At 35.9% G+C, this 19,872-nt stretch overlaps 1 protein-coding gene across 2 annotated transcripts in view; it reads right to left on the bottom strand.

Moving 5' to 3' along the window:
• The window catches only part of LOC149072419 (apoptotic protease-activating factor 1-like), a 67,459-nt gene that overhangs the window by 6,213 nt on the left and 41,374 nt on the right, over nucleotides 1–19,872 (bottom strand). Inside the window, exons 11-14 of one of the 2 annotated variants that reach the window (XM_089247126.1) lie at nucleotides 16,993–17,118; nucleotides 3,922–4,041; nucleotides 1,545–1,664; nucleotides 399–415 (exon numbers count right to left, since the gene is read on the bottom strand). In XM_089247126.1, coding sequence (XP_089103252.1) covers nucleotides 399–415; nucleotides 1,545–1,664; nucleotides 3,922–4,041; nucleotides 16,993–17,118 — 383 coding nt within the window. The remainder of the gene's footprint in view (nucleotides 1–398; nucleotides 416–1,544; nucleotides 1,665–3,921; nucleotides 4,042–16,992; nucleotides 17,119–19,872) is intronic. The other variant, XM_089247125.1, reaches the window with a different exon arrangement.

Below are 19,872 nucleotides of genomic sequence, written 5' to 3'. Positions count from 1 at the left end.
AAAAAAATAAAAAAGAGCACAATGGCTGTATCAGACACCCCTATCAAGATTTCTTCCAGAAAGCTTTTAATCAGTGGCAGAAACAGTCGCAAGATCATATTGAAGGCAGTCAAAAAGTGAGGCAAAAACATAGTTTACAGTATTTCAGCCTAAATTTTTTTATTCCATTTGAATCCATGCATATGAAAATGATAAAATTGAAAAAGCTAAATATTTGTTGCACATAATGAAAATCATATGAAATAATCAAATATCTTTCATGAAATAGGCATAAATATAAGTATTTTCACTTGAGGAAACAGCAGAAAAGAATACTGATTACCAAAAAGTATGGTGATTATCAGATTGAAGACCTTAAAAAACTTATAAATAAAATTTTGAAAATTTTAAATACCTACTGGCTGAAATCCAAGAGCTTGAGTGCAATGAATGAGAAAAAAGTAAAACAGTAAAATGAGAAGCACTTGATTGATTCATAATTTTTTATTCAAATTTTATGCTTTTAAAACTAATTGTTTGACAGATATACAATGGAGTCTCTATGCACCAAAAAATTTGTTTCACAAAATTTCTATATGGAATAAGTTTAACCGGATAGCTTGTGTTTTGGTCAGCTTATATTGAGTTATTTCTCTAAAATGAAAAAAGAATTTCTTCACAACAATTTTTCATTTTAATACATGTATGTATACATACATGCACAAAAAATAATTATTTGAAGAAAAAAAGAATACAAGATGGAATTTTTTGCAAGAATGAAATAGAACCTATGCAGTGGGTTGTCATCGGGGGAAACCCCATGCATGGTTTGAAAAAAGTAGGCATTTCTGAAGGGTAGCTATGCCTGATTGCACTAAAAATGCCAACCCTTGTTAAAAATGCCTGCCTTTTCAAAAACATGTAGGATGAGAAAAAAAATGGAATATAAATGAGTAAAAAATATTAAAGAAATACAATATTTGAACATATACAGAGCTTCAGGTTATAAGTAAAATGAAACATGAGTAAAGTATATGAAAAATATATACAAAATACAAAAAATTACAGGGTATTTTTTACAAAACATACAAAAAATTGTTTTCACAATCCCCCGAGGTAAGCTAACTAAATGATAACTATGTACAAAGTACCTCAATACCAATTTAAAATGTTCAAATTAATTTTACCTCAGTGATTTTTTATCAATATTTTACCAGCAAAAAAGTAATTTAACTCTAATATGACCAATAAAAATATTCCTAGTCAAAATATAGCCTTTACGCCAATGCCTTTGTGTACCCATGCATGATAGACATTTTTGAATAAGTAAATTTTCTAGATTCCAAGGTAAATACATGATTTATGCAGGGTCATTGCCACCAATATATTTCATCTCTGTATATAAGCACATGATGAGTAATGAAGACCATGTACTGATGTAGATTAAAAAAAAAATATTTTTAGCAAATGCTATTAAACATAGAAAGACAGCATTTCTATTACTTCATCCTACACCCAGATTTCTTCTAATTTTAGCATAATTAATAAATGAATATGAACATTACCCTCAGAGTACCATCTTCTGAGCAAGATAATAACATCTTCTCATCATTATACAGCACACACATTAAAACAGACTTCCGATGTCCCAGAAATTCTCTGAACTTCCTATCCATATTCCAAACCTACAGTATAAACACAATAATCTTTCAGTTGTGAAAATTCAAACAATAAGTAGAAGCACTAGTGGTAGAGCACTGAAGTAGAGAAACTGAGCAAAAATACTAAAAACTCAGATAGTTGAATAAACAGTTCTGAAATCATGTAGAACTTTATATTTAATAGATCAATCATGTATAATAATTTGTTGTTACACCTTTACTTTTTTTTGTCATAATAGTTAAAAGCAGATGCTTCTGGAAAATAATGTGAAATCATATTTCCAGGTAAATTATGCACATCATATATGAGTGGAAAACTTTATCAATTTTTTTTCCTAATTAGAACTTACAAAATGATTTTAAAAAAACTAATATTGATATAACAAAATGATTTTAAAATAACTAAGCTATGTTTCCAAAAGTTGGTGTCCTTTTTGGAGTTTAGACATTTTCTCACATTTCTAGAAAAGTACTGATTGAATTGCTCTACGATTTCGTTCATACATACCTTATATTGGTGTCCACCATTTCCAGTGAAAATTCAGTCATGAATCCATTTAGGGGACTGACAAAAAATTAAATAAGAAAAAAAGGGTTTTTGATCAACCCTATATCAGAAAAAGCTGCTAATAACTTGCAACTTTAGAAAAATTTTGTACTAACTTCGCGCAATAGAATAGCAATATATTCACAAAAATATGAATGTTTTCTATAAAAATTCTAATTTTCACCGTATAATTTTTGCTTATAACATGCCGAGTTGTCAATAAATTTTTACGAAATTTGCAGAAAACATTACTAGATACATGAGACATATCATATAGAAATTTAAAATCTTACAAATTATTATTCAATTAGACATGAATACTTTTAGTAAATGATTATCATTGCGCAAAAAATACAAATTTTATTTTTTAATAATTTAATTCAGAGACATATAGTGCAACGCATATGAAAATTCCAACTAAATGTACTGAAAATTCAGAAAGATCAATCAATATTTTGATTATTAGATCTTCACAATATCGTGAGCTGTAATTTTGAAACTGGCTGAAAGTAGCTGAATAATAAGGGATTTGCCACAAATTCATGTACGATCATTTGCTGTTATTTACTTTTTGACCTCAGTTTCTTTAATTTGACATCATACATGCATGTTATGCTAAAGTACTTTTCTTACATAGCATTAGACATGCGTCTCCACTCATTTGCATAATGCTATGAGCTAATTCTCAAAATAATCAAAAAGCAGAAAATAATTGTATACCAATTTGTAGAAAATCTCTTATTATTCAGCTACTTTCAGCAAGTTTTGAAATTACGGCTCACAATATTTTTGCGCATATCTTTCTGAATTACCATGACATTCAGCTCAGCTGGAATTTTTATATAAGTTGCATTTATATTTCTGGGAATCAAATGAAAAATAAAATTTATATTTCTTGCGCATGCACAATTAATAATCATTTACTAAAAATACTCATATATCATTGAATGATGATTTGCCACCTTTTAAATTTCTATGCAGTATGTCTCATGTAAGCATCATGCTTTCAGTAAATTTCATAAAAATTGGTTGAAAACTTAGCATGTTATAAGCAAAAATCATGTGATGAAAATTGGAATTTTCATAAACAAATCGTTTATATTTTTGTGAATATATGCACTATTCTCATGAAAATGTACAAAGTTAGAACATTTTTTTCAAAGTTGCAAGTCATCTGCAGCTTTTTCAGATGACCAAAAACTTTTTTTTCTTATTGAATTTTTTATCTGTCCAATATAAATACATTCATGACTAAATTTTCCCTGGAAATGGTGAGTATTAATATATGGTATACATGACCAAAATTTCATCATTTCACCCAGTATTTTTCCAGAAATTTGAGATGATGTCTAAATTCAAAAAAGGACACATGACTTGGAAACATAGTGTATAATTTACTGGCTGAAATAAAATCCCTAAAATAATGCAATAAAGCATTTCTAAAATAGCTGCTACTTCTTGAAGTAGGAGTTCTCAATCAGGGATCCATGGTAAGATTTCAGCAGGACATTGAGCTTGAATGAGAAAATGACTCACTCTAACTCATTATTTTTATGTACTGAATAACAAAGGAAATACATGCCTTCATCTACTTGCCACACAGGGTTCATAGCCCTTATTTCATTGGCATGAGGAGATGGAGCACAAAAGGTTAAGAAAACCTGTCTTGAAGTAAAGAAGCACAATACTCCATGGATCATCTGGATATTTTGCAACTCAAAAAATCATTCTTACCCGAATGGTAGAATCTTCTGAACAAGATATAAAACCCAGGTTTTTCATTTGCACAAGGTAGTTGACCTTACTTTTATGAGGCATGCACATTATAGTCTTATTCGATGTTAGATGAAAAACCTGTGTGAAAAAACAATTGTATTAGAAATAAATAATAATAGAAAGAAAAAGGAACACATTTTTAACATGAAACAAAAAAATTCTAAAATCCCCATATTTGTGTTTGCTTGAATTTTTTAAAAGGAACCTCTCACATTGACAATTTTTTCAACAAAAAGTCAATTTCAATTCTTTCATCCTTTCATACAGAGTACATAGCTAACAACATGCACCACAAATTACTAGTGAACCATTGATCCTAAAGGCATATTTTCAATTAGAAAATTATCCAAAAAATGTATAGACCTCAGATACATCATTCATACTGCAATGGTTTGTATAGTTATTAAAATAAAAAAATTAACTTTTTATATGAACACCCTGTGCTCAAAAATCCAATTAAAAAATTGTTGCCCTGTCTCTCCAGAGGCCAACAAAAAATTCCACATTTCTAAGTGTAACATTCATTGAGACATTTAAATTTAAAAAAATAAAGAAAAGTTAGGAAAAACAGAATAGATGAAGATAAAATGCATTTTACCTTAATTTATCCTGTTTTTTTCTAACTTTTCTCCATTTCTTAAATCAAAATATCTCAGCGAATATTGACTTAGAGACATGGAATTTTTTTTTTGTTGGCCTCAGGAGAGACCGGGCAACAATATTTTAATTGGGTTTTTAAGCACCGGGTGTTCGTATAAAAAGTTAATTTTTTAATTTTACAGGGCTCCAACTCAAAATATTAGAAAAAGTAGGGTGGGGGATAGTACCCCCCTTAGACAACATAATCATAGCACAACAAAAAACATTCCTAAAAAGAAATTTCTGACATAAAAAAATTTCAATTTTTTTTTATAACACTATTTCAGTATCCTATAAGATTGGTTCAAGTCAAAGGAAAATGACAGAAATGATTTGGTTACAAAAACATTTTTTGGCCAAAACTGTGCACTAGCAACCACAGATAATTCTTTTCTGTTCTCAGAAAAGAATTTTTTTCAAATTACAATTTGAAAAAAATTGTAATTGTAATAATTTTAATTTTTTTTCAAATTACAATTTTTTTTCAAATTACAATTTTTTTTGGAGCCTTCCAAAGTCCAATCTGTGAACTCTCTTTGACAATGCACAGCAAATTATGAAGGCAAGTAAAATTTTTAAGAATGATGCTCCGAGAACACTTTCAAAAGCACAGTGCTAAATGTGTAAATTACAAGCTCCAATGTAAATAAGTCAAGGTGAACCGGATGGTTTTACTGCATTGCCATCCCTTTTTTAAAGAAATTTGTTTACATTTTACTGTTCAATACCAGTGTAATCATTTTTGAAAAATGAAGCACTTTCATTTGTAGCTCTTTGCTAAGCATTGTATAAATTTTTTATGCCTCTGCATGCCCTAAAAATACCGAAGAAAATGGAATGCTATTGGGTAGCATCAGAATCACCAAACCTAGAATAGGCCTACATATCCAACTGCTTTGCAATGCAAACGGTTGTTTCATCAGGGTGTCTACCAAATACCAAAAGCAAAATTCTGGGACTTTTCTGGGTTTCAAGAGCTGCTGTCTTCCTGGGGGGAAGATTGGCAACGTTCGAGACGTTTTTCATCGCCGAAAGTTGCCCTTGCGGGTGATTCTGTGGGTGGGAACAAATCAGGTAGGAGCGAATATTAGTGAGTCTCTGTCAGAGTACCGGGATTTACTATTATCCGCTAGGGAGGGGGGTTCAGATGTGGCAGTGATTCCAGTGCTGCCAAGGGGTAGTAGGGGGTATAGGAATAGGATCCACCAATTCGATATAGGCCTGAAGGACATTTGCTCCTCACTTGGGGTCATGTTCTTGGAGCTTCCCGCATTTACCGATAAGTGGCTTCGTTTGGATGGGATCCATCTAAATAAGAGGGGGGGTCTGGGAGGTTTACGATAGTCTTAGGTCAGGTTTTTTACTCCCAGACCATGTAGTCGGGAATGCGGGTTAGTTAATGATAATCACAACAGTACTGACGGGGAATTACCCACCTCTGACTTGGATGGATTCTCGATTGACACTAAATCACCGGGCAAATTAAATTGTGTGTTAATAAATGCCAGGAGCTTGGGTAATAAGAAAGATTTTTAGAAACTATGATAGTTGTGGAGGGCTTGGATCTTAAAGCCATTACAGAATCTTGGGCAAACGATGGGGATGAATCTTTCTTACACATCTCAGGATACGATACTTTTTTGAGAAATAGATCTGATAGGAAAGGGGGGTGGAGTGTTGATATACGTGAAATCCTGTTTGAAGGTTAGAGAGTGTAACGTGCAGAGAAGTGATATTGAAACCATATGGGTTGAACTTGAGAACAAAAGACGTCATAAACTTATTGTTGGGGTTTGTTACAATCCACCGAATAGGGATCAAAACTACATCGCCAAATTGCATGATGAAATTTCCTACATGTGTAAGCGAAAGAGGGTTCTCATACTAGGGGATTTCAACTACCCAGGTATTGATTGGGAGAACCTTTCATCTGGAAATCAGTATGAAAGAGACTTTCTTAAGTTGGTGCTCGAACATTTTTTGGATCAGCATGTATCAGAAGCCACTAGGAGTACTGCTATTTTGGATTTAGTTCTTACTAGTTCTGAGGATCTAGTTGAACATGTTTCGGTGGGGGAAGAGTTTTCTTCCAGTGATCATCGTATCGTCAGATTTCACTGTAACTTTTCCTCGGGTAAGGTTGATAACAAAAGACTGGTTCCTTGTTTTCGGAGAACTAACTTTGATGTTTTGAGAGGAAGGTTAGCGGAAGTTTTCAAAGACCGGTTGGAATCAGTAGGGGTGGTAAGTCAATGGGAAGAATTTAGTTCGAAGCTATCCTCTGTTTTGCACAACGTCATACCCTTTGTTCGAAAAAAACATGTTTGTACATCGCACACTCTATGGTTCACGGATAGCTTGCGGAACCTTTATCTTGAAAAGAAAAGAGCATTCAGAGAGTATAAAAGTGGACGAGGTGACCTATCATTGTTTACTGATAAAAGAAGACTGTTGAAGAAAGCGATAAGGGATAGTAAAAAGGAAGTTGAATCTAGGTTGGCAGATAACATTGGCTCTGACCCAAAATCATTTTTTCGATACGTCAATAATGGATGTAAGGGGACAGTTGGCCCCCTCTCGATAGGGGGCTCTAGGGTAGAGAGCAATGTAGGCATGTGTAGTGCTTTCAATGACTTTTTCGCGTCGGTTTTTAATGGAGATAATGATATTCGATATACCGGGGTTGCATGGGGTAATAAAACCCTCAACGATATTCAAGTAGAAGACGGGGAGGTCCAAAATCTTCTAAGAAATGTATGTGCAAGCAAAGCATCAGGACCAGATGATATCTATCCCAGGGTCCTCAGGGAATGTGCTAATGAATTGTTGGGGCCAGTCGCACAAATATACAAGAGTAATGTTGCTGAGGGTATCGTCCCAAGAGATTGGAAACTTGCTAACGTTGTTCCGATATTTAAGAAGGGTAGTAGAGAAGCGGTGTCAAATTATCGTCCAGTGAGATTGACGTGCTCCCTCTCGAAAATTTTGGAAATTATCATCAAAAGGCAGTTTGTGAAGTGGATAGACGGGAATAATGTATTGTTGGATAATCAGCATGGGTTCAGGAAGGGGAAGTCATGTGTAACTAACCTCCTTTGCTTCTATGATCACGTGACTATGGCTTTGGGTAAGAGCAAAAATGTAGACGTTGTTTACCTTGATTTCCAGAAGGCATTTGATCGGGTCCAACATGGCAAACTCTTGAAGCGTTTACACGAGATTGGAATTGTGGGCAACTTGCTGAAGTGGATAGAATCATGTTTAAGAGATAGGTCGCAATGAGTTATGGTGAACGGGGAATTCTCTGGTTGGACAGACCTCACAAGTGGAGTTCCTCAGGGAAGTGTTCTTGGCCCCATACTTTTTTCACTTTTTATCGATAAACTCGATCAGGGTATCGATGGGATTATTAGCAAATTCGCATATGATGTGAAACTAATGTGGGTAATCGGCAATGAAAGCGATAGGGAGTTGCTCCAGACCAACTTAAACAGGATTGCAGTATGGGCAAATGAATGGAGCATGACGTTTAGCGTTGATAAGTGCATGGTCGCTTATTTTGGTTCGAACAATCCATGGTTCTCTTACGAGTTGAATGGTGTCACTATCCCGGATGCAACTAGGGTCACCGATTTGGGAATTCTCATTGACGAGCGACTTAGGTTTTCTGAACATTGTTCAGCGGTGGTCAAAAAAGCGAATAGAATGCTTGGTCTCATTTCAAAAAGGCCTATTCGCGTTCTCCTAAAGTCATTCTTCCGCTTTTTCGAGGCTTAGTTCGTCCTGGACTGGAGTATGCTGTAAGGTTTTGGAGACCATACCTACAGAGGGACATAGACTTGGTTGAAGGGGTACAGAGAAGAGCTACACGTGTCCTTATTGGCACACAGGGCTTGAGTTATGAAGCGAGACTTCATTTTTTGAATATGTTTACATTGGATGAACACAGGTGTTGAGGAGATATGATCGAAGTGTTCAAAATTTTCAATAGGATGGATAGGATGAACCATGAACTTTTAGTTCACCGCCAATCGACTGCTTTTACAAGGGGACACCAGTATCGATTGGTGAGGGACAATGCAAGGTTATGGTGTCGCAGGGAATTTTTCTCTAATAGGGTTGTTAATAAATGAAATAGCTTACCCCCGGAGGTAGTAAATTGTAACACAATTGACACGTTTAAAAAGAAATACGATAAACATGTTGGGGTAAATCGAGAAGCTATCCATTCTTAGAATAAGACAACCATAAGTATTCTTTATGGGAGTTGTATAATATTTTATCATGTGTATATTGTTTATAATTTGTGTTAATCACATTTTTAATTGGGTTGCTGTATTTTTGAAATATATGACATCCATATTTTTATGGGCATCTTTTTATCAGCCACCTCGTTGGGCATTTTGCCTGTTGTGGGGTTGTATTTGTATAAAAGCATAGTGCAAAATGTGTAAATTACAAAAGTTCTGATATATAAATAAGTCGAGGTGGACTAGATGGTTTTACTGCATTGTCCATCTCTTTTAAAAAGGATGTGTTTAAATTTTAATGTTCCAATGCCAGTATAATCACTTTGACAAATGAGACACTCTCATTTCTCGCTCTTCACTTGAGCATTTTAAATATTGTTTATGCCTCTGCATGCCCTAAAAATAAAGAAGACGATTGAATGCTATTGGGTATCGTCAAAGTCATAAAACGTAGAATATGTCTATTTCCCTAACTGCTTTGTCATGCAAACTATTGTTTCACCTATACACAAAATGTGCACCATAATTTTGAACGATGAATGTTAGTTACTGTCCATGACCATAAAGCAGTAAATACAAAATTATTTTTTTCAACCAGGCAGAAATTTTTTAACTACTCTACTTGTAGAACTCTCAAACTAAGGAAATGAAAAATTACTAAATCACCAAATGGTTCACATACATCCCGCCCCCCCAAATAAACTTAAAACAATGTAATTTCTGCTTTAACAGAATCATTAATTGCAATCTACTACTTTGTATTACATTTGGCACTATGTCCATGATTCACCATTCAATTAAAATCAATTATACAAATTTTGTTAGGATTTCATTAAAAAAGTAGCAAAAGTAGGACAAAAACTATAAAATAGGACAAAAGTGGGACATTTTAACAACAAGTAGGACGAGTGGGAGCCCTGCATTTGATAGAATGACCCGTGTTGAACTGTTTTCTTATACCAGTGGTTCCCAAACTGACAGTAGCGACCACATGGGGGGGGGGGTTTGGTTTACTAAAATAGAGGATCTTAATGAAAGAGGGAGTACAAGTGAATTTACAAAAAAAAAATTAATTTTTAAAAACTTTTAAATTTAAAGTTGATTTAAATGCAATACTCCATAGAAACTGGACCTTAAAGGCTCAAGTCACATAAGCCCCTCCCCCTGAAAAAGCAGAAGGGGATACAGGTTATGTTTACATTGGATGAACACAGGTGTTGAGGAGATATGATCGAAGTGTTCAAAATTTTCAATAGGATGGATAGGATGAACCATGAACTTTTAGTTCACCGCCAATCGACTGCTTTTACAAGGGGACACCAGTATCGATTGGTGAGGGACAATGCAAGGTTATGGTGTCGCAGGGAATTTTTCTCTAATAGGGTTGTTAATAAATGAAATAGCTTACCCCCGGAGGTAGTAAATTGTAACACAATTGACACGTTTAAAAAGAAATACGATAAACATGTTGGGGTAAATCGAGAAGCTATCCATTCTTAGAATAAGACAACCATAAGTATTCTTTATGGGAGTTGTATAATATTTTATCATGTGTATATTGTTTATAATTTGTGTTAATCACATTTTTAATTGGGTTGCTGTATTTTTGAAATATATGACATCCATATTTTTATGGGCATCTTTTTATCAGCCACCTCGTTGGGCATTTTGCCTGTTGTGGGGTTGTATTTGTATAAAAGCATAGTGCAAAATGTGTAAATTACAAAAGTTCTGATATATAAATAAGTCGAGGTGGACTAGATGGTTTTACTGCATTGTCCATCTCTTTTAAAAAGGATGTGTTTAAATTTTAATGTTCCAATGCCAGTATAATCACTTTGACAAATGAGACACTCTCATTTCTCGCTCTTCACTTGAGCATTTTAAATATTGTTTATGCCTCTGCATGCCCTAAAAATAAAGAAGACGATTGAATGCTATTGGGTATCGTCAAAGTCATAAAACGTAGAATATGTCTATTTCCCTAACTGCTTTGTCATGCAAACTATTGTTTCACCTATACACAAAATGTGCACCATAATTTTGAACGATGAATGTTAGTTACTGTCCATGACCATAAAGCAGTAAATACAAAATTATTTTTTTCAACCAGGCAGAAATTTTTTAACTACTCTACTTGTAGAACTCTCAAACTAAGGAAATGAAAAATTACTAAATCACCAAATGGTTCACATACATCCCGCCCCCCCAAATAAACTTAAAACAATGTAATTTCTGCTTTAACAGAATCATTAATTGCAATCTACTACTTTGTATTACATTTGGCACTATGTCCATGATTCACCATTCAATTAAAATCAATTATACAAATTTTGTTAGGATTTCATTAAAAAAGTAGCAAAAGTAGGACAAAAACTATAAAATAGGACAAAAGTGGGACATTTTAACAACAAGTAGGACGAGTGGGAGCCCTGCATTTGATAGAATGACCCGTGTTGAACTGTTTTCTTATACCAGTGGTTCCCAAACTGACAGTAGCGACCACATGGGGGGGGGGGGGTTTGGTTTACTAAAATAGAGGATCTTAATGAAAGAGGGAGTACAAGTGAATTTACAAAAAAAAAATTAATTTTTAAAAACTTTTAAATTTAAAGTTGATTTAAATGCAATACTCCATAGAAACTGGACCTTAAAGGCTCAAGTCACATAAGCCCCTCCCCCTGAAAAAGCAGAAGGGGATACAGGTTATTTCCCCAACAAGGTGGGGAAGGACTAATGTCCACCTTCTGCTCTTCTGCCTAAGCCAATAATTTTTTTAATGGGAGAGGGGGAACAGTGATCCTCTTTATTGTCCTCCCCCATATCCCCCACCCATGGCTTCAACCAACTTGGCGAGATCGCCTAAGCCCTCAGTAGGTCACAAATATTCAATGTAATCCATTCCTGCATATGCCATTGCGGGTCGGATATACGGACATCTGGCAACCCTAGATCCCCACCCCTCATAAATGTTTTTGTCGTATCAGAGTTTCTCTGCCACCTATGACAAAACTTTCCAAAGCAAGCTCTGTAGGAGCACCCGCGCTCGTTGAAAACGCATCCTGCGAATGGAAAACTACTGAACACACTACTGATTGATATTAAGTCGTGTGCACAACAGCCGCGTTGCGCTGCAACACATAGCAATAGTGGGTTGAAGACAGAGCGAAAGACTTGAATGATGTTGAATGGAGAAAGGTGTAATTGATCGAGCAGTTTGCTCAGTCGGTTCAACAATTGGCACAGACTGTCGAAATCGGCATTTTGCTGTCGGAATCGACACGCATTGCCAGACAGAAGAAAACAGCATCTAGATAGAATGTACACGAATGAGCCCATCTCTTTACTGATTGCATTGCAGCGTGCAGACAAAACATATTGGTGCAGGTAAAATAAAAAATTAGAAGAAACGTTTTATATACGAGAGCTGAAACCATAGTGTAAAGGTACAAACATAGTCCGGCCAATTTTCCAATTATAAGGGAAGCACAGTAGGGGGCTGATGGGGTTCCAGCCCGGGGACCCTAAATGAGAGATAATTCTCATTTTTGTTTTTTCACACAATAAATTCACTATACGAAGGACAGTGAAAAATTTGGCCTGAGCCTGCCAAAGATCTCAGCTTAGGAGGGCCCCAATGCAGGATCTGGGGCCACTAGACCAGTGGTTCTCAACCTTTGGAATCCTGCAGCACAGTTGATTTTTTTTTTTTTTTTTTTGATTGGAAGGCCTGGACATATACAAGAGTAATGGTAAATAAATGGGTAAAAATGAAACAATAAACTACTTACAGTGTAACAATAGTTGGGAACCTTTGGGGAATTTGCCAAACCTGCCTCTATCTCTTATTTTTAGTAAATACAATTAAAAGTAAATACAATTGGGACAGTGAGCACCAAGATGCCTTTGAAAGGTTAAAGGAAGCCTTGTGTTCCCCTCCCGTACTCACGACAAGAAAATTAAGTTGTCCCTTGAAGATGTATACCGATGCTTCCGGGGTGGGCTTAGGAGCTGTCCTCCAACAAGTGGAGTCGGACGGTGAGAAACCTTTGGCTTTTGCCAGCCGTTCCTTGAATTCCGCTGAGAGGAACTATTCTGTCTCTGAGCAGGAGGGCCTTGCGGTAGTTTGGGCCTGTTCTAAATTTCGTGGCTGGTTTTCCGGGGATCCTGTGACTATTGTCACAGACCATAAGGCTGTCGCATGGTTTTTCGATGCAAAACAGTTGAAGGGAAGACTTAGCAGGTGGGCCCAGCTACTGCAGGAGTTTCCTCTTCGTTTCGAGTACAGGAAGGGTTCTTCTATGGAGGCTCCTGATGCTCTGTCCCGTATGCCGGTATCAGTCGTTAACGAAATAGACTTTGAGGAAAATCTGGATGGAAAATTATGGTTGTTTTCCCTGTTGAAATTACCTGATGTTATAGAAGGACAACAGGCTGAAAGAAAGGATATTATACAATATTTCCATGATAAGGCATCTGGTGATTACTCTCCCAATGAGAAAATTGAATTATATTATGAATTAGACAATGAAAAATTATATGCGACAACCCAGCATAACTACCCAGGATTCTGGTCTGGCGAAATCGGTGCAATCGATACACAAAGGAGAGAGACAAATGATTTCAAAGAAATTTCTAGTTTTAACAAAAGTAAATTTATTAATTCTTTAACAATTAAATAAGTTAGGAATAACAGAATTATTTCTCAATTTTCATACCGTACACCAATGCAAGTCCGTTGTCTCAATCTAGTCCGACTGCAGGAGTTAGGCGATCTTTATCGGATCACACGTGCCGTGACGTCATCGACCTTGGAGGAAGGTCACGATTCGAGATGAAACCTCACATGGCGGGAAGAGCTGCAAACAACAGCCGAGATGACGATTGGAAGCAAAGATCGATACGGAACCATTCATCGACCTTGTCGGAAGGTCACGACCCGAGGCGAAGGCTCACGTGGCGGGAAGAGCTGCCAACTGAACGGCCGAGATGACGATCAGAAGCGATGCGGAACCTTAAGACGGACGGATGAACGATGACAGGAACCGGGAACGACAACGATTGACTAGAGATGTGGCATGATGGGTCCGGAACCAGCTGGCGATGTAATAACAACAGAGAGACGAACTATTTCATACTTCAGATGACTCACCCAAAGGCGACCACCTTCACCTAAAGTGATGTATCTCGAGTTGAAAGGCGAACGAATGCGGCCTAATGCAAAGTGGCAGCAGGAATTTATACCTATAAAAGGAAATACGGAACGATCCAACTCCTGGGACCGACCATCTCAGAAAAATACACATCAGAGCACAGCCAATAGGAAAATACAACGTCTAATTTACATAAATAAATGACAATCGATTTTTTATAGGAACTTTTACAAAAATAAGAATGGCAACAATAAATTAAAATGACGATGTGATCAAGATCGCACATTTTACCGGACTATGAACAATGAAAATATCACAGACTAATTGAATTAACCGTGCACGGTTATAAAAAGGTAAGATAACATAACAAATTCTATTAAGGATTATACAATTACAACTATATAAACATGTTTCAAAAATAAGAGATAGAGGCAGGTTTGGCAAATTCCCCAAAGGTTCCCAACTATTGTTACAACAGCCCGGTTTGGCAGATGCCAGGGCCCAGCGGTTGAGAAACACTGCACTAGACCGACCAAGAGCCCTCCCGAAAGACAGATTTCACATATTCCTTTCCCATTCACATTTTTCGAAGTCCAATATTAGACAGTTGTTATTTGCTCTATCATCATGCCTAGGTGCCATCTAGATCGTAAGCTTTTCACCGTATTCCAATGGTTCTCTTTTGTCAACTGCCTCCCTTGCGTAATTCATGATTTATCAGCGGCTTCCCAAAAAGTTTGGTAGATATTTTCAACCATATAAAAGAACCACTCTAAGAATAAATAGGTGCACAAATAAATTTTTTCAGCTTGTGACAACACTCCTAGGAGCCGTGACGCACACTTTTGGAAACACTATGGTACTCCTTTAAATTTGGACTAAATGTTATGTCGCAACACAATTAATGGCAAACGAGTCTGATGTCTGTCTTCTCTTGAATGCTCTTGTTCAGTCGCATGCATATACTGGACAATTTTGTGGTTTGCTATAGCTAGTCGGTAAAGGGTAAAGATCGCGCAATCAAAAAAATGGATGATAATTTAAAAAATAATTTTCTTCCTGCACAGGGGGAAAAAATTTGTGCCCTTTCACCTGGCTCCCACAAGAATGGGGCTGACAGGGCTACAGCCCTAAGGCCCAGGAAAATCACCATTGTTTTTTCATGCCATAAATTTGCTACAGAGCCCCAACCCAGTGAAAACTCTAGCTTGAGGACTCGCCAAAGATCCAACAGCCCTGCTCCATGGTGTGGGGGGAAGGTCATGTCCTTTCTATGGAAAGCCAATATTGTTCCCAAGAGAGTTCCCTACTGCAGTGGTCTATTACAGTCGTCCCTCCTCCTCTAGGAATTATCACGTGATCGTGAGAACACTGCTTTATTACAGATGCTGAAAGGTCCGGACAAGCAAAAAAAGAAAAGTTTTTTTTTGTTCATCCAATCTAAATAGCTTTTTTGACTCATATAATGTCTGCCCCAATGTAATGTGGCTACACATTGACATTGTTCTTTTATGTTGCTACTGACCCATCCATCCCTCTACGGCAAAAAAAGTAGGAATAAAACCTGAGAGAATAAAAAAAATATTGAATGCCACAGCTTCTTTTCCAAAGCTTAGATTTTAGAGAAAAAATTGAAAAAAAGATTTGAGAATAAACAAAATCTGTGACTTTCACTCAAATTTTGTGACTTCGTGACTTTTCCGTGATGGTAGACACACTGTTCACCTACACACAAAATGTGCACCATAATTTTGAATGATGACTGCTAGTTACTGTCCAAGGCCATGAAATGTAAATACAAAATTATTTTTTTTCCATCCAGACAGAAGTTTTTAATGAGTACTCTACTAGTTGAACCCTCAAACTAAGAAAATGAAAAATTAATAAACCAAAAATGATTCACATAACCTTGAAAATGATACAATTTCTGCTTTGGCAGAATCATTAATTGCAATCTAAAACATTTGTACTATTTGACAATATATCGATGATTCCCTGCTCAATTAAAACTAATGACATAAATTTTGTAGATAGGATTTAGTAAAAAAGTAGGAAAAACGTAGGACATTTTACCAAAAAGTAGGAAAAGTAGTACGGGAGCCCTGATATTAATAAATATACAACCCATTACAATATGAATGATGTATCTGAAATCTACATATTTTTTGGATACTTTTTCTAATTGGAAGTATGCTTCTAGGATCAATGGTTCTCTCGACACGGAGAGCAACATGCCTACAAATGTTACAAATATTCAATCATTACACTTCACTCACTTCACTTCTGAAATATAGATGGCAACACTGAAAAATCATACACAACATTAGATACACACTTGGACTGTTAGGTACACGCACTTATACTTCTTCTGGCATAACTCAATAGGTAGTAAATTGCCCATGGTAATTGTCTGAGTTGTGCTCCATTTGAAAGAAAAGAGAATCAATGGTTCACAAGCAATTTGCTGTGCATACTGTTAGCTATGCACCCTATATATCTGCACATTAGAGCCAAAGAAGTGTAACTAAAGGTGGCCACACGAGCGATCCATTTAGTCCGAGGCCATTTGGCACTGTCCATCCATCTAAAGATGATATATAGCAGAGAGTGACAGAAGTCAAATTCTGGTGGAAAATGGCAGTGTATGTGAGCAATTAGCTGAGTTAAATCTGACTGTTCATATATCGACTACTTTTCAATAAAACTTATTCCCGTTCAGTGAATATAAGCTCTAAGGAAAGAAGTTTGTTGCTTCTGTAGCAGTGGTCTAGCATGTTTTTTCAGCATGAGAAAGGATGTGGGTTTGATTCACTGTAGAAAAGTTGAATTTTCTTTGATGAATTGATCGTTGCATCAGTCAGCCGTTAAAACCTTTACACTAAATATAACTGTAAAAATTACTTGTATTTATATCTTCTCAAATTTAGCTTGGGCTCAAAGTATTTTCAGAATATGTTTCATAACATCAAAAATGTTAGGATACTTACATTTATTGCACCACTTTTAGTGCCATACACAACTTCAGCACAGTCATTAGACAACAGACATGCTGAGATTTCAGAAGCATCTTGTTTACTTTTATATTTAACTTTTCCATCAAAACCACTTCTTACCTAAAAAACAATTTTTTTACTCATTTATTCCAGAAGTAGAAAAGATGCATACACTTAATTAACATAAATAAATCTTATAAAAGTTTAATATATATAAATATTTCATACACATGTTAAAATGGTATCTCAACCTTCTAGAAAGTGTAGACAAGTTATTATATAACCAGCGGCAGGCCACATAAGTTGCTAAAAAAAAAAATGGTTGCACACCACAATGGCATAAAATGATCCTAGCTTTTGAGTTATTTTTAATTTTTAAAAGCAAAATTAAGATTTTAAACAATAATCAAAATCATTTTTTGCAGAACTAATCTCCATTGGACTTTCGTGTAGGATTCACCACAGGCCTGCTCATATCCACAGGAAAAGAACTAAGTACAGTAAAACCCCTCTGAACGGTCACCCGTTTTACGCCCAAATAAAAATATCCCGGCAAAAAGCCTATTTAAATAATGTATTTCAACAACCACCCTTAGGTTTAATGGTCACCCTCAGATACGGCCGCGAACACCATTTTCATCATTCTTTCCATTGGATTAGAACCTCTATATGGACACCAATAGTTGTAATTTTAGTTCAAATTATACTCACTAGATTGAAGCACAAGTTCTAATATTTGATCCACCTTTTGGCTACTTTTCAATAAAACTTTGACTTGTGAAGTTTTTGTTAATGTTTGGCAACTCTGATGTCAGTTTTCTGTTGGTGCTCATATATTTTACATGATTAAAGCTACGAAGGTTTTTAACAATTGGCTGTTGCGAAGATATATTTCGGAAAGAGAGAAAATTCAACTGCACCTGCGGGGAATCGAACCCACGTCCTTTCATTTTCCAGGTGAACGCCCTAGACCACTAGACTACAGAGGCACCGAATCTCTCAATCTTTCCTTGCCTCTGTAGTCTAGTGGTCTAGGGCGTTCACCCAGAAAGTGAAAGGACGTGGGTTTGATTCCCCGCAGGGACAGTTGAATTTTCTCTCTTTCCGAAATATATCTTCGCAACAGCCAGTTGTTAAAAACCTTCGTATGGTAGCGGAGAGCGATGTCATCTTTGTATGATTAAAGCTGTTTAAAATGCCCTCAGGTATAAACCAGCCCTAGGTATAAATCATCACTCTATCACTAAGAGATTCCAAGAGAAAAAATTGATGTCATCTAATACAGTGAAAAAAGTGAAATGGGAGTTGGTGCTCTTGCAAATGAATTCATCGGGAGGACACAGGCATGTTCCATTTGGAAGCAAGATGAATCTCTGAGAAACAGAAATCAAGCTAGGAAAAATTAATTTCAGAAGACAGAAGGACTTGCCAAAAACACAGTTGTGTATGATTGGCTTGTTTAAGCAAACAAGAATTTACCTGTTTCTATCCCAATTTTACAAAAAAGCTCAAAAAGCTGCAGACTTGGACTAATTAACTTCAAAGCTTCAAATGCTTGGTTGGATCATTTTTGTGTCCATCACAAAATCATATTTATGAGATTTTGCTGTGAATCTGCTGATGTCAATGATGAAGTTTGCGAAGGATGGACTAGAAAATTGTCAAAAATTATCAAGAGATATTCAGCATTCAGCCAATGATATATATACTATATACCAAGCGTGGTCAACAGATGACCCGTGGGCAGTATGCAGCCTATGTTTCAGAAGGAGTTAGAATACTCAGTAAAACCCACTAAGCATTGAATAATCAGTTTTTCCAAAAGATGCAAATTGAGTATGTAAACTTTGGATAATACATATTTTTTTGTAATTTTAATTCTGTATCTGTGCAATAATTATGTACTTTTATGAAATGCTCATTATATTGCCAGAATTTCATTCATTTGCACACACACACACAAACAATGAACCATTTTATTAATTATTGATACTGTATTTTACCGTTTCTACAGGTACATCCTCTGTGATGCAGCTTCTTTTATGGAAGAATTTTTTTTTTGTCATGTGAGTGTCCACAAAAGAGGGGTTTTACTGCATAATCTAAAGCTCTGTTTACATGAGAAATAGAAAAAGTGGGTTTAAAACCCGCTTCAAGACTTTTCACCAATGACTGCTCTGCATTTCTTTCCTTAAGAAGGGAAAAAGTTACCAAGCGGGTGCTAGAACTCCCAATGCTACCGCAATATTGCACATGTAAACTGAGCTATAGATCCCAATCAGAATATTCTCGATGTGAATCTTTAATAAGCATTAAACAAAACAAACACATCTTTCTGTGTATAATCCTCAGATGTGAATTTTGCTCGTCTTAGTTTCAGAGAAAAAAAGACATAGTATAGTCCACGTAGTCTGCAGTGATGTATAACCCCCATGGGAAAATTTCATCCATTAATAATGAAATTTTAAGGAATAGGGTGGTTGTTTCCATGTTTCTGTGGAAAAAAATGTCGATTTTCGTATTTACATCTGTATCCCTCAAGAGCAAAAAAAAACTTTAAATAACTTTACTATTTAGCCAACCTCTCTAATTTGGAGTATAATTATCAAAGTAACTATTATTTCTCTAATTTAGTCAACTAGGAAGGAGGATAGACACAAATCTAGAAGGGGGTGATGAGAAGGAGAGGGGAACCCCTTTGAGAGTCCGATAATATGGGAAGATAAATCAGTCCCATATTTTAGGGAACAGTAGTGACTAATTATAAACAATAAATTGCCCCCTCCAAGACATCACCCTGGATGCACATCCAAAGAGGGGGGTGACTGCTGGTTTTGAACAGGGCACCAATGGTGTAAGACCGGCCTTGATTAT

This window comes from Pholcus phalangioides, unplaced genomic scaffold, assembly GCF_987345545.1.
Source record: "Pholcus phalangioides strain wild (caught in Gottingen) unplaced genomic scaffold, Ppha-v1.0 ptg000017l_1, whole genome shotgun sequence".
In the NCBI taxonomy this organism is placed as follows: Eukaryota; Metazoa; Arthropoda; class Arachnida; order Araneae; family Pholcidae; genus Pholcus; species Pholcus phalangioides.
The sequence above is the reverse complement of the archived record's forward strand: the minus strand, read 5'-3'. Positions and strand labels throughout refer to the sequence as shown.